This window comes from Rhinoraja longicauda, chromosome 10 (genome assembly GCF_053455715.1).
Source record: "Rhinoraja longicauda isolate Sanriku21f chromosome 10, sRhiLon1.1, whole genome shotgun sequence".
In the NCBI taxonomy this organism is placed as follows: domain Eukaryota; kingdom Metazoa; phylum Chordata; class Chondrichthyes; order Rajiformes; family Arhynchobatidae; genus Rhinoraja; species Rhinoraja longicauda.
The window spans coordinates 43,557,988-43,573,100 of record NC_135962.1 but is presented as its reverse complement, the minus strand read 5'-3'; the positions used below and the strand labels follow the sequence as shown (position 1 = coordinate 43,573,100).

Here is a 15,113-nt window from a genome sequence, read left to right as displayed (position 1 = left end):
CAGGGTGAACAGTCCATGATGGAGATGGGTGGGGTCTTTAATGATATTTTTGGCCTTGGACATCTTCATCTTCATTGCCTCATCTTCCACGGATTTTTCCTCCTCTTTAATTACATTCATTTTCCAGCCTCCATAAAACCATCTGGGGTAGAGAATTAAAAAAATTCACCAGGTCCTAATGTAGGAAATCTCTATGCGCCTCAGATTTAAATGACCACTCCCTTATCTTTTAACTATGCCCACACATTTGAGAGCACGCATCTCAGTGCATGTGACAATATACTAAACTGTAACTGTAACGTCAAGACATGGCCATCTAAAGTAGCTGTCCACTTTACCCCCTAGTGATGTGCATGGCTGGAAACCCTATTGTTCTTGCCACAAACTCCAGGGTCAATAGAGACCTTTGAATTCATCGGGGATGAATAATTGATTTTTTATCAATTGCAGGTTCCGTAGACAGCCGCTCCTGCAATAAAAGTAGATCATTTATATAACTAGTGACTTCATTTCTTATGTGTTTTGAGGGCAGCTCTCTTATCGAATGCACATTTATACTTTATACCACACCTCTCTGCAATTTCTTGCGGTCTTGTATGGAGCTGTTCCCAAACCAGGCTGTGATGCATCCCGATAAAAAGCTTTCCGTGGGCACATCTGTAGAGGTTGGTGAGGATTAAGCGGAAATGCTGAACTCCCTGAGCCTTCTAAAGAAGTTAGTCTGCTTTCTTGGCCATTAGCTTTGTTGAGGCTGGTCCAGGACAAATTGCTAGTGATATTTATTTCTAGGGACTTGAAGCTTTTGACCATCTCTACTTCGGTGCCATCAATGTATAGAGGAGTGTGCGTACCACTTCACTTCCTGAAGTTGGGCAACACTATTGGGCAACCCTGCGTTCCAGCCATGTGAATTATCTCCACCAGCATTGGAACAAAAAAGGCTCTGATTTACACTGCCTTCCATGATGTTAATGAAAATATGCAGTCAGGCATACTGTACAAGTTTAAATTTATTTTTTAATATCTCAACAGGTCCTTGCAATATGTCCCAAAGACATGAGAGCTGACATCTGTGTCCATCTGAACCGAAAGGTGTTTAATGAGCACCCGGCTTTCCGCCTTGCAAGTGATGGGTGTCTCCGAGCTCTGGCTGTGGAGTTCCAGACTATACACTGTGCTCCCGGTGACCTCATCTACCACTCAGGAGAAAGCGTTGATGCCCTCTGCTTTGTCGTCTCCGGATCACTGGAGGTTATTCAGGATGATGAAGTTATCGCTATTCTAGGTACCGCCATAATTGTATATTGGGTCTCTTTTAATGTCATTATGAGAGTTCCGAAAGAATTATGAGAAAGAAAAATCGTCCTTTGTAAAAATGTTCAGACTTGGAATCTGTTGCAAGCTGTGCGAACTGAATGGGCACACCTTTCTGAAGAAGGCAGGACAGCGCAGCGGTAGAGTTGCTGCCTTACAGCGCCAGTGAGCTGGGTTCGATCTTGGCTACGGATGCTGTCTGTATGGAGTTTGCATGTTCTCCCCGTGACCCCGTGGGGTTTCTCTGGATGCTCCGGTTTCCTCCCAAAGTCGCACAGGCTTGTAAGTTAATTGGCTTTGGGAAAATTGTAAATTGTCCCTAATGTGTAGGATAGTGCTGCTGTATGAGGTCATCACTGGTCGGCGCAAACGCGGTGGCCTGAAGGACCTGTTTCCATGCTGTATCTCGACGTTTAAAATGTTGCATAATTTTTTTCTTTTCTGGCTCATCTTTCTCTCAAAACACACTATAGTTTGATAGCCTTTTCTACCACTTGGTGATGGTCTATAGAGCAATCAAAATTAATGCTGATATGTGGGATTGATTTTAGATTTTTTTTTGATTTTGAGATACAGCGCAGAAACAGGCCCTTCGACCCACCGGGTCCGCGCCGTCCAGCGATCCCCGCACACTAACACTATCCTACACCCACTAGGGACAATTTTTACATTTGCCCAGCCAATTAACCTACAAACCTGTACGTCTTTGGAGTGTGGGAGGAAACCGAAGATCTCGGAGAAAACCCACGCAGGTCACGGGGAGACCGTACAAACTCCGTACAGACGGCGCCCGTAGTCGGGATCGAACCTGAGTCTCCCGCGCTGCATTCGCTGTAAGGCAGCAACTCTACCGCTGCGCCACCATGCCGATTGAGTTCATTGCATCTCAAGATCACAATTTGTTATCATTTCCCCCTGTTGCTTGTACATCTGTCATGAACATGACATTCTATGATTGTGTTTTAAGCAAAGAGATTTTATTTTTCCTTTTATACTTATTTATGATGAGATATGAATCATCTATTCGCCATTTTGTGTCATACCTTAATTTAATAGATTACATTAGATTAATTTATTGTCATATACAGCAGAGTGCACTGAAATTCCTTGTTCATATGAAACTCACAGACTAAACAGTATACATGGTTTAGTGACACATGCAACAATAAATACGACAAATGACAAGTAGCAGAATGGTGCAAGATTGTGGTGTAACATTCAATTAGTGCAAGAAAATATTAAAGTACAAATAATGAAATAACAGAATGAGAGGTAGTGTTAAGAGTAAGACTGTGAGGCAGCACCTCTAGGAATGAGACGCACAGGAGGTGAATGTTTCTGAAATTGGACTGCTGTGCAGAACAATTTGTTCTTAAGCCTGGACATCTGAGATTTCAAGCTTCTGCATCTTCTCCCAGAAAGTAGTCGAGAGAAAAGGGAATAATCAGAATAATCTGTTAATCTATTAAATTAAGGTAGGATATGTAATACAGAACAGATGATTCATATCTCATCATAACTAAGAATAAACAGGGCGATAGGTATCCTTGATGATACTATTTATTCACAAAATGCTGGAGTAACTCAGCAGGTCAGGCAGCATCTCGGAAGAGAAGGAATGGGTGACGTTTCGGGTCGAGACCCTTCTCCTTGATGATACTTCCAGGCTTCTTTGTGCAACACCTCCTGTGAAGGACTGGGCTGCGTTCACCCCTCTCTGCAGGTTCAAGTTCACAAGTTATAGGAGTAGAATTAGGCCATTCAGCCCATCGAGTCTACTCTGCCATTCAATCATGGCTGATCGCTGCCTCCTAACCCCATTGTCCTGCCTTCTCCCCATAACCCTTGACACCAGTTCTAATCAAGAATTTGTCTATCTCTGCCTTAAAAATATCCACTGACTTGGCCTCCACAACCCTCTGTGGCAATGAGTTCCACAGATTAACTACTCTATGACTAAAGAAGTTCCTCCTCACCTCCTTTCTAAAAGAGCGCAGAGATGCATCCCATCAGATTACTTTCTAAAGCAGCTCTTTAGAAATTCGAGGCAACCCTCGTTGATATTTCACATCTTATCAGGCACATAATAAATTAAATATGCTGAGGCACTTTCTTGATCAATGCATCAGTGTGAAGGGAACAGGTTAGATTGCTAGTGATATGGATGCCAAGGAACATGAAGACGTAGACCATCTCTACAGCAGCTCCATTGATGTGGACAGAGATGTGTTCATCACCTTGCTTCCTTAGGTCAACAACCAAATCGTTTGTCTTGCTGACATTAAGGGCTAGGTTATTGTCCTGGGTTATGATCATTAGGGTTTTGATCTCTCTGGTATTGTCTGTGCCCACATGGCCATTGGTGTTCAGAGAATAGCACAAGGTTTGGGGATGCACAACTGAAGGGCATCAGTGTTGAGGTTCAGGATGGAGAAAATGTTGTGACCAATTCTAACCAAAGGAGGTCTGATGGTGGAGACGTCCAGACACCAACTGCAAATGGAGGCCCCAAGGCCGAGGTCCAGAAGTTTAGGTATGAGCCTAACTAAGCCTAAAATGCTCGCTGACACATTGCTAGGAAAGATCGTCCATTTTGGATCATAAAAGCATTTTAAGCATGCAGTCCAGTTATTATCATCATTTTAATATTTAACCCCTTCATTAAAATAAGCCTACTTACTATTTTTTACCAAATAGTAAAAAAATGAACTAAAGTCATATCTGTTAGATATGTTAGAAGAATGAGAGGGGATCTTATCGAAACATATAAGATTATTAAGGGGTTGGACACTTTATAGGCAGGAAACATGTTCCCAATGTTGGAGGAGTCCAGAACCAGGGGCCACAGTTTAAGAATAAGGGGTAGGCCATTTAGAACGGAGATGAGGAAAAACCTTTTCAGTCAGAGAGTTGTAAATCTGTGGAATTCACTGCCACAGAAGGCAGTGGAGGCCAAGTCTCTGAATGCATTCAAGAGAGAGCTAGATAGAGCTCTTAAGGATAGCGGAGTCAGGGGATATGGGGAGAAGACAGGAACGGGGTACTGATTGAGAATGATCAGCCATGATCACATTGGTGGTGCTGGCTTGAAGGGCCGAATGGCCTACTCCTGCACCTATTGTCTATTGTCTATTGTTAAATGATGCAGATATTATTACCAATCAAGCATGGGGGATGTAAAGCTAACAAATAAAGTAAGAAATTATTTATATCAAGTAGTTTCTTCAGATTTTCTAACACAAATGGGTTTATTTGAAATATTTTGTATCAATAATGATTGAATGATTAATAATCATATGGAATCCTGAATTGATTCTGATGAGTCTCTTTAACAATTGGCCTTCAGTGGTTTACAATTTACACTCCATTGTACACACTCACACAGTAATTAAAAGGTAGACGTACCAAAACAAATCAGATGCTTAGAAGTTGTGCATGATCAGGCATCCTATTTATTGCACATCAGCCAATGTTTACTCTTTAGTGGATAAATATAATCTGGTATGAATTATGCTAAGCAATCTCTTTCAGTAATTAGCACACTTATCATACCTTCATTTGGACAATTGACTGTCCAGTTTTATCTGTAATTAAACAACTATTCGGGTTACAAGCGAGTGGATTCATTTTCTCTTCGGGCATTCACATGTATGCCATATCAACAAATGCACATGTTGGGCCAAACTGTACTGGTGAAATGTTGGACATTATGTAGACATTTAAAAAGAATGTAACTGTTTTTTGACAGCACAGACTTTCAAGGGCCTCAGGCTGCATCATTAAGAGGGCTGGTTTCTAATCAAAATTTCTTCTGCTTGACCTTTGGAAAACCATGGCCTTATAGTTATTGGATGTGGCATGGCTGCAAAAGGTTAGAGTGGGCATGTTCCACATGTTCTTGACTTCTTTCTTAGTTCCTCAGGACTGCCCTGCATCATGTTGACTCCCATTGCTCTGCCACCAACTGCTCATTAAAAGATTTGGAATCCATCATGTGATGGATCCACATCCACCATGAAATAGTCTCTGATGGCAGCTTCACTCTTTAAAATAAGAAAGCATGAATTCTGATTTTTTTTTTCTCTCTGTATTTCTTCCAAATGTTTTGCAGGAAAAGGGGATGTATTTGGGGATATCTTCTGGAAAGAAACCACCTTGGCTCATGCCTGTGCGAATGTTCGGGCCCTGACATATTGTGACCTGCACATCATCCACCGGGAAGCCTTATTGAAAGTCCTGGAGTTCTACACGCCATTTGCAAATTCTTTTTCACGAAACCTCATATTGACCTGCAATCTAAGGAAGCGAGTAAGTTGCCTTTTCAATATTTCCCAGTCCTCGGGTGACATTTTGATGTTGATCTTGTAATGTATTACTCTTCTGACTACAGTTACATCTGATCTCAAAATTTGTGACACAAAGCAAACCTCAATGTTTAAATTGTGGTCAGTATTCATGTGACATATATTTTGTGGGGTTTGTTGCAAATCGAGAATCTCCTAATGTTTTAATTGACTTCTGGATGTCGGAGTGACTAGTTTAAAGCTTCATGTCTCCTGAAGTCATAAACAGCACAATCCCAGGTGGCTTGCAAGGATTGTGGCAGCTCATAGGCCTAGTGCCATGTGGCAGTCCAAGCATGTGGGTATGTCTGGCATCAGAAGTAAGGTGAGTATGTTTGCATGCTAGAACAGCATGGGATCATTGAGGGTCAATTTAGTGATTGCCTGACTCACACAGTCAGAGAATTTAATATTCGTTCACTATTTGAGAAGTATTTTCAGACTCTGCTCATTCCCTCACCACTTCTCCCATCCTCGCCACTTCCCATTTCCTTTGCCATAATGGGATTGGATTTTTGCATAGAGTTAGGAGGAAGTGGTGTTCACTGTGCAGTCAGGAAACACAAAAGAGTATTTTTCGTCATCCTCTGACAAATTTAATAATGGAAGCTGATGCACAGTTGTTGCCTCTTTATCCTGCAATGTCCAGATTGTGAGATAGGAGAGACTTTAGACTTTAGAGATACAGCATAGAAACAAGCCCTTTAGCCCACCGAATCTGCTCCAACTAATGATCCCTGTACACTAGCACGATCCTACACACTTGGGACAATTTCACTATTTTATCAAAGTCAATTAACCTACAAATTTGTACATCTTTGGAGTGTGGGAGGAAACCGGAGCGCCCGGATAAAACCCATGCGATCGCAGGAGATTGTACAGACTCCGAGAGTTGGGAAGAGATCTGAGTAACTGTGATGGAGGAAGTCAATAGGGTTGAGAGAAACAACAGCAGCTGATTAGAGTTATTTTGGGGTGAGATTGGAAGAGTTGGAGGTTGACCCAAGGCCTTGTAGGAGAGGAGGGAACTATTAGTCGTGTGTCCCATTGCTGTTTGTGTCAATTCGGGGGGAAAACAGATCCTGTAAATAAAAATGAGACTGGGCAGTGCAGTCTATGCCTCGTCTGCCCCAAGGCCAGGAATACTTGGCCAGTTAACTGTAACTTTAAAATGATGATTAAGTAAGAGGCATGCAACTTCATTCTAATAATTTATATCCTGGACATGGACTAGTTGCTCCCTGTCCTGCCTGATGATGGATTGGAGGTGATTCAGGTTTCAAGATCAAGATTCAGGCTTCTAACACTTTAACCTGTATTCAAGAGAGAGTTAGATATAGCTCTTAGGGTTAATGGAATCAAGGGATATGGGGAGAAAGCAGGAACTGATTTTGGATGATCAGCCACGATCATATTGAATGGTGGTGCTGGCTCGAAGGGCCGAATGGCCTACTCCTGCACCTAATTTCTATGTTTCTATGTTTCTAACCTCCCACCTGGTCTAAAACTGCCTGCAATCTCCTTATGTTTCCACATAAAACAATCGTTCACAGTGGCAGGGAAATGCTGAGTGAACCTTCACAATGTTGCATGGCTAACCTTTAGCTGTGGCATCGCTCTCTGTATACTAAGTTTTGACGAATTACTTTTCAAGTTCCTATACAATGTGCTTACACACATTTTCTGTGTAGATGAAATACAAATATCTTTCCTTTTAAATAAAAAAAAAAGGTTTAACTAATATTTGAACACCTTAAATGGATTCTTGTTGCCTGATAGAATGGTGTTGGTGCAGAGGATGATGATTTATTTGACACATTTGTATATATGTGACGGTGATAACAAAAGTGATGATGAAGTGATAACAAAATGTGAAGATGGTCAGCAATAAAAGGATGATGATGATAAATTCATTTCCCATTGTTTGGACACATTCAATGTGCAAGGTAAAACTGCTGCGGTGTGACTCTGTTTATATGTGGTAATGATACATGTAATACCTTCCTTGTAGCAGCTATTGCAGGTATCAAATAGTAAATAAGGGGGAAATTGAAATGGCTGTTAATTTAGATGGTGGTTTGGAAATCAGTAAAGGACAATAGTAAAGGATTCCAACCAGGCTCTTGTTTGTTTTCCTATTCTTTCCTGAAAAGTAATCCATGTTGAAAGATGAAATTGATTTATTAAATAATATCATAATTGTGTGTAATTGTGTGTCTTGTGTTCTTTATTGTCTACTGCCGGACCGTGACGTGAGAGGACGCTGGCGCTATTTGTTCGCCGCTTCTTCGTCAGGACAGTTTGTTTGTTTGTTTTTATGTCTTGACTGTTTTGTAAAGCGTCTTTGAGCACTTGGAAAAGCGCTATAAAAAATAAATGTTTATTATTATTATTATTATTATCATCTTATGCATAAAAGAAGAACGTATTATTTATCCAGTAGGTTATTTGCATTTGGTTTCACTGTTTCCAATTGTAAGGTACTGTGGAGCTATGTTTAATTTGGTGGTCTTAATATATTCCTTTATTTGTCCCACACCGGGGAAATTTACAAATGGTTAATTAGGGCAATGCAGATACTACCTGACATGAATTAGTCACAGGATGAGTGTTTCTAACAGTGGCTTCTCTTCCTCCCTCTTTTATTTTCTTCACAGTCGCTCAAGGATCTATCCTTGGGCCTCTGTTCATTCTGAGGTACATGCTGCACTATGGCAACCTCCAAGAGATAGGAAGTCAGCCTCCATATGACCAGAGCTTACACTGAGCTCCAACCCCTTTACTGCCTCTAATTTGCAACACTTCTCCCACATACTGCCTTGGATGTGCTACCATTTACTCCAGCTAAACATCAGAGAGACCAATGTCCATGGTCTTCAACTCATCCAACTAACTCTGTCCTCTTGTTCCTGACTTGAGGGGGAATGCATGATATAACAGGTACAAATTCAAATCTTCCCATCGCAGTTGGAACATTAAAATACTGCTATTTTGAATGAATTCTCAGAGTGCCATTTCTTGAAATAGTAATGAAGAGCATTAAACAACCACATTGTTTTAAACCCAAATAATTCACTAATGTTCTTCAGTGCTTACTTGGTAAGGCCTTTTGGTGATCTACTCAACAATGAGTTTACTTATATTTGCCCATTGGCTCATCAACTCGTTGGGTTCCAGAGCAACTGGTGATGTCTGTTAAATGCTGCCCTTACAGTAATCCCATGAATGGACAATAAAAAAAGTGTAACGCTTTTTATCTAAATTTGTTGCTTTGTGTGCGTCATGTTACTGACTGAGTTAGCACACGAAGTAGCTTGATAGTCAAGGGTAACATATGGTGTTCTACGGTGGAATTTATTTTGGAAACCCTACTAGAAGCTCTATGTCAGTGGAATGTACAGAATATTTTAGTTACAGGAAGTTCCAAGTTCTCCCTCAATGCAGGCACTGCAGAATCATACATCTTTCATGCTGCAAGAAGCCTCTATGCTTGGCATAAAAATTCACTGCTATGAACAATAAATCCTTTAAAGTGTCATTGAACCATAAGTACAGACAAGTTAATGAAAATTAAAACAATCTGTACCTTGCAACAATCAAAACCAAGTCTTGCTGCAATAGGAAAAAGAAGTCTGTGAGCTGGAAATTAACCTTTCACACTACACGTTGTTTTAAAATCGTCCGTGCAGCAACAGAGACTTCCATGCTTCTGGAATCCGTGAATCACCTTGGAAATGTTTGGTGGACTAGAAACCGTGTCTGTGGTCCACTTCAACCAATTATACTCTCCCTGGAGTAACTACTCTCCTCCCACCAAACGATAAGTTTAAATTTACAATATATCTGTCATTGCAGGTTCTCAACATTGAGACTCATTATTTCCTCCCTCACTCCTCATGAGTGCACAGTTCATTAGATTCATTTCCAGGCATGTATGGAACGTACACACCACACACACAGCAACCCACAGACACACACACACTCATGGAGAAACCATCAAACAAACGCACGACAGTCACAAATAAAAGGACAAACACACACACACACACACACACACACACACACACACACACACACACACACACACACACACACACACACACACACACACACACACACACACACACACACATACACATACACACACACACATACTTACAGACACACAGACAAACACACACAAACAAACGGACACAGTCACACACAGTCACATACAGCCAGACACACGCATAGACAGACAAACAGACTGACAGAGGCACACGCGCTCACACACACACACACATGCGCACACACACACACACGCATGCACACGCACACGCACATACACATACACACCTGTATGATTACTAAGTTCTTCTCTCAGCACTAGACCCTCTGCTTGCTCATCCCCTGATTATTCCTTTGTGGTCTGATTTAGCCTAATTTTGAAATGGTGCCAAATCATTGCAGAAAAGCTGCTTTTTTTGAAGGAGCCGTATAAGTAGAGGGAAACCTGGTCATCTTATTTCCACAACTTTTAATGAAATATTGCACTTGCACTGCAGGGATCAAAAGCTTTGCTTGAGCTAGCATTTCGAGACCTAGTGAATCTGGAATATTATGTACATGTCTGGTCTTCGTACATAAGCTAGAATATACTTGCAATAGAGCAAAGTTCATTAAAGCAAATAGAACAAAGTTCATTAAACATGCAAAAAACGGAGAGCAGCTGGAGTAACTCAATATGTCGGGCAATATCCATGAAGGGAAATGACGGAAGAAGGGTCCCGACCCAAAACAGCAGCTATCCATTTTCTCCAGATATGTTGCCTGACCCATTGAGTTACTCAAGCACTTTGTGTCTTTTTTTTTAATGATATTTCTTTTGCCTGGAGTGATTGAATCAGGAGTCATTGTGTCCAAATAAGGGGTTGGCCATTGAGATGAGAAGACATTTTATCCCCCTGAGGGGGGATAATTCACTCTCCAAGATGACTGTGCAGATTGAGTGTATTAAGAGATTCAAAGCACATGGAGTTAATGCTGGAAAGTCATGCTGAGGCAAAGTGGAAAGCTATGATCTTACTGAATGACAAGAGTCGGTATGAGAGACTCCTGCAATAAAAAAAAATGATGATCTGCCACCCTATCCAATTAACAAAATAGTGAGATTTGAGCAGAAAATGTACTGCAAACATGGAACAAAATTTACACCCAGAGTGTTTAGTTTAGTTTACTTTAGAGATACAGTGCGGAAAAGGGCCCTTCGACTGACCAAGTCCGCGTCGACCAGCGACCCCGCACACTAACACTATCCTACACACACACTTGGATTAATTGTACCATTATACCAAGCCAATTAACCTTTAAATCTGTACATCTTTGGAGTGTGGGCGAAAACCGAAGATCCTGGAAAAAACCCATGCATGTATGGGGAGAACGTACAAACAGCACCCATAGTCAGGATCAAACCCAGGTCTCTGGCGCTATAAGGCAGCAACTCTACCGCTGCACCACTGCCACCCCTGAACAAATGGCCCACTAATGCTACAAATTATGAGACATCAGTTGTAGTTGCAGACCATTGACTCCTGACCCACATGCGTTGGCGTGTGTAGATAGGGAAGGCAGAAGATAAAATACAAAATCTGTGATCCATGTGCTATGCATTAGCATTTCCTTTAAAAAAGTGCTACATTAGCCCCAATTTCTTCATTGACTGATTGTCCCAAAGAGATTCAATACAGATCAAGCAAACTGTTTTAAAAAAAGCTAACAGTGGTTGTAGTGAAGGAAGGATAAGTAAATTTTGCATATAAGGCTAAAATAACAGAAGCTGCCGTCGAACAATGACGTAATGTCGTCAAGAAGGAAAATACGACCGCTCTTAAAAAAGATTACCTCACAGTTCACTCCATAATATTAGAGTGTGATTTGCATACCAGATATTCAACATAAAGGTCCCTTTCATGCCTGTGCCAATAATTAGAGTATTATAACTCGTTTCCATATCCTGGATTTAAACAGAAGATGCATTTGTGTGAAAATCTGTTATGTAAATTCCATCCCAGAGACTGCAACTGGAAAATGGGGAAGGGAACTGGGTTTCACAGCGACGCTTCTCGTGCTGAATAACCTTCAGTGTATTTAAAGTAAAGAGCAGCAGATACTTGATGAAACATAGAAACATAGATAGAAACATAGAAAATAGGTGCAGGAGGAGGCCATTCGGCCCTTGAGTCAGCACCGCCATTCATTGTGATCATGGCTGATCGTCCACAATCAATAACCCGTGCCTGCCTTCTCCCCATATCCCTTGATTCCACTAGCCCCTAGAGCTCTATCTAACTCTCTCTTAAATCCATCCAGTGGTTCGGCCTCCACTGCCCTCTGTGGCAGAGAATTCCACAAATTCACAACTCTCTGGGTGAAAACGTTTTTTCTCACCTCAGTTTTAAATGGCCTCCCCTTTATTCTAAGACTGTGGCCCCTGGTTCTGGACTCGCCCAAGATTGGGAACATTTTTCCTGCATCTAGCTTGCCCAGTCCTTTTATAATTTTATATGTTTCTATAAGATCCCCTCTCATCCTTCTAAACTCCAGTGAATACAAGCCTAGTCTTTCCAATCTTTCCTCATATCTCAGTCCCGCCATCCCAGGGATCAATCTCATGAACCTACGCTGCACTGCCTCAATTACAAGGATGTCCTTCCTCAAATTAGGAGACCAAAACTGTACACAATACTCCAGATGTGGTCTTACCAGAGCCCTATACAACTGCAGAAGAACCTCTTTACTCCTATACTGAAATCCTCTTGTTATGAAGGCCAACATTCCATTAGCTTTCTTCACTGCCTGCTGTACCTGCACGCCAACTTTCAGTGACTGGTGTACAAGGACACCCAGGTCTCGCTGCACCTCCCCTTACCTAACCTAACTCAATTGAGATAATAATCTGCCTCCTTATTTATGCCGCCAAAGTGGATAACCTCACATTTATCTATATTATACTGCATCTGCCATGCATCTGCCCACTCACTCAACCAGTCCAGGTCACCCTGCAACCTCCTAACACCCTCTTTACAGTTTACACTGCCACCCAGCTTTGTGTCATCTGCAAACTTGCTAGTGTTGCTTCTAATTCCCTCTTCCAAATCATTAATATATATGGTAAACAGTTGCGGCCCCAACATCGAGCCTTGCGGCACTCCACTCGCCACAGCCTGCCATTACTCCTACTCTTTGCTTCCTGTCTGCCAACCAATTTTCTATCCATGTCAACACCCTACCCCCAATACCATGTGCTCTAATTTTAGTCACCAATCTCCCGTATGGGACCTTATCAAAGGCTTTCTGAAAGTCTAGATACACTACATCCACTGGCTCCCCTTCATCCATTTTACTTGTCATGTCCTCAAAAAATTCCAGAAGATTAGTCAAGCATGATTTCCCTTTCATAAATCCATGCTGACTTGGACTTATCCTTTTACTGCTATCCAAATGCATTGTTATTACCTCTTTAATAATTGACTCCAGCACCTTCCCCACCACTGATGTCAGGCCAACTGGTCTGCAATTCCCTGTTTTCTCTCTCGCTCCTTTCTTGAAAAGTGGGATAACATTAGCTATCCTCCAATCCACAGGAACTGATCCCGAATCTATTGAACATTGGAAAATGATCACCAATGCGTCCACTATTTCTAGAGCCACCTCCCTGAGGACCCTGGGATGCAGACCATCAGGCCCAGGGGATTTATCATCCTTCAGTCCCATTAGTCTACCCACTACTATTTCTCGCCTAATGAAAATTTATTTCAGTTCCTCTACCCCCCTGGATCCTCTGTCCTCCAGTGCATCTGGGAGATTGTTTGTGTCTTCCTTAGTGAAGACAGATCCGAAGTACCTGTTCAACTCTTCTACCATTTCCTTGTTACCCATAATAATTTCACCCGTGTCTGCCTTCAAGGGACCCACATTTGACTTTGCTACTCTTGAAGAATAGGAAAGCACCTTGGCTCCACGAGCCAGCATAAGTCAGCAGTTGTATGAGTGTGGCAGATAAGAATGCAAAGGGAAAAAGTAAGCTTGAAAAATGCAAACAATTTTGAGACATTCCCTGTTGATATGCATGCATACCCAATTGACCAAAAGAGTGTTGTTAATTAGAACCCAAACTGTGGGTCAAATCATAAATAATTGCAGGTTTTTGCAAAGCGTGGAATGCATAGCGCTGGTAAATCAACTCTATCACTTGTAACAGGCACTTTATTTTTACCTTGGCATGCTCAGGAATAGTGGAAAATATGTAGGAAAGCTTTTCAATTTTGCTTTCAAAGTGAATTGGCATTCACCATACCAGCAAACCTTTGTATGACAAGGAGCTGTAATTACTGGTGCTAGTCAGCAATGCTGTCTTCCTTTTTCAAAGATTGGAGGTTTAATTTGGTCTTTGCTGCTCGCAACACCAAGAGTTTGCTTATATTCTTGGCATCAAGGTTCTTATTTTACATGGCTCTGTGCCAAGTCTATTCACGCCAACACTTTAAATGAATGGATTTCTGCTGCAGTTGCTGTCACAGCCTTCATATTCTATTGTTGCAATGGGAAAGGATAATCACACTCTAGGTTGATTAGGTAGGTGATGGATTATTTTTCTGAAGTGCTATAGAACACAGCTTTACTATTTTATTCCAGTTAAGAACTAGTCCGTCGGAGGTTTTTATGCCACACTGCTAAGGGGACAAGGATGCTCTGGTTAATAGCACTCTCTGCCAACACACTGATGTTGTGATGTTGTGTTGTGAACACACAAGCCTCTCTGTAGATGGCAACACAATAAAGATTCCAACAGCAGCAGAAGCCAGGACACTCACAATACCAACCCCAACTGGGAGAGAAACAGATAAAGCTGGGGAGATTTCAAAGTGGATTCAGCAGTTTCCAACATTCAATACTTTCTACTTTTAGCTTGTATTTTAATTGGGTTCAGTACATCTGCCAAAGTCGTCTACATCTCTGTGGGTGTCCTGAATTGTGATGCAAGCACGTGATAGATTGCAGCGGCAAGAAGCTGATCTCTAGACTATACAGCTGCATGACATGGACCTTTCCACTATCACACTCAGCTTGTGAGCTGATGCAGAAAACTGTTGCGGCCTGACACCGTCTTGCTCTTTAAAATCCAGTGCTGGCTTGTCAGATTTGAAAAGCTCAGCAGATAAGAATGGCAGAAATTTGTATGGTGAAAGAATGGGTTCTGCCTTCACAGATTTTATATATCATTTTGTGCCCATTTGTCTTCTCACTGTGTAAAAGCCTTAAAGTCATAGAGTCATACTGCATGGAAACAGACCCTTCAGCCCAGCTACACTAGTCCCATCTTGGGGAGGTGGGGGGGGCAGGAGAAGGCCTGGCAAGTATAGGAGGTTACAGGTGAGGGTTTTTTTGTGATAGGCAGGTGTTTGGACAAAGATCATA

The 15,113-nt window shown here is 41.7% G+C and overlaps 1 protein-coding gene across 2 annotated transcripts in view; it reads left to right on the top strand.

The window, feature by feature from the left end:
- kcnh5b (potassium voltage-gated channel, subfamily H (eag-related), member 5b) overlaps nt 1-15,113 on the top strand; it is a 237,713-nt gene that overhangs the window by 148,762 nt on the left and 73,838 nt on the right. For both annotated transcript variants that reach the window (XM_078407202.1, XM_078407201.1), the window contains exons 9-10: nt 1,033-1,285; nt 5,426-5,622. In XM_078407202.1, coding sequence (XP_078263328.1) covers nt 1,033-1,285; nt 5,426-5,622 — 450 coding nt within the window. The remainder of the gene's footprint in view (nt 1-1,032; nt 1,286-5,425; nt 5,623-15,113) is intronic.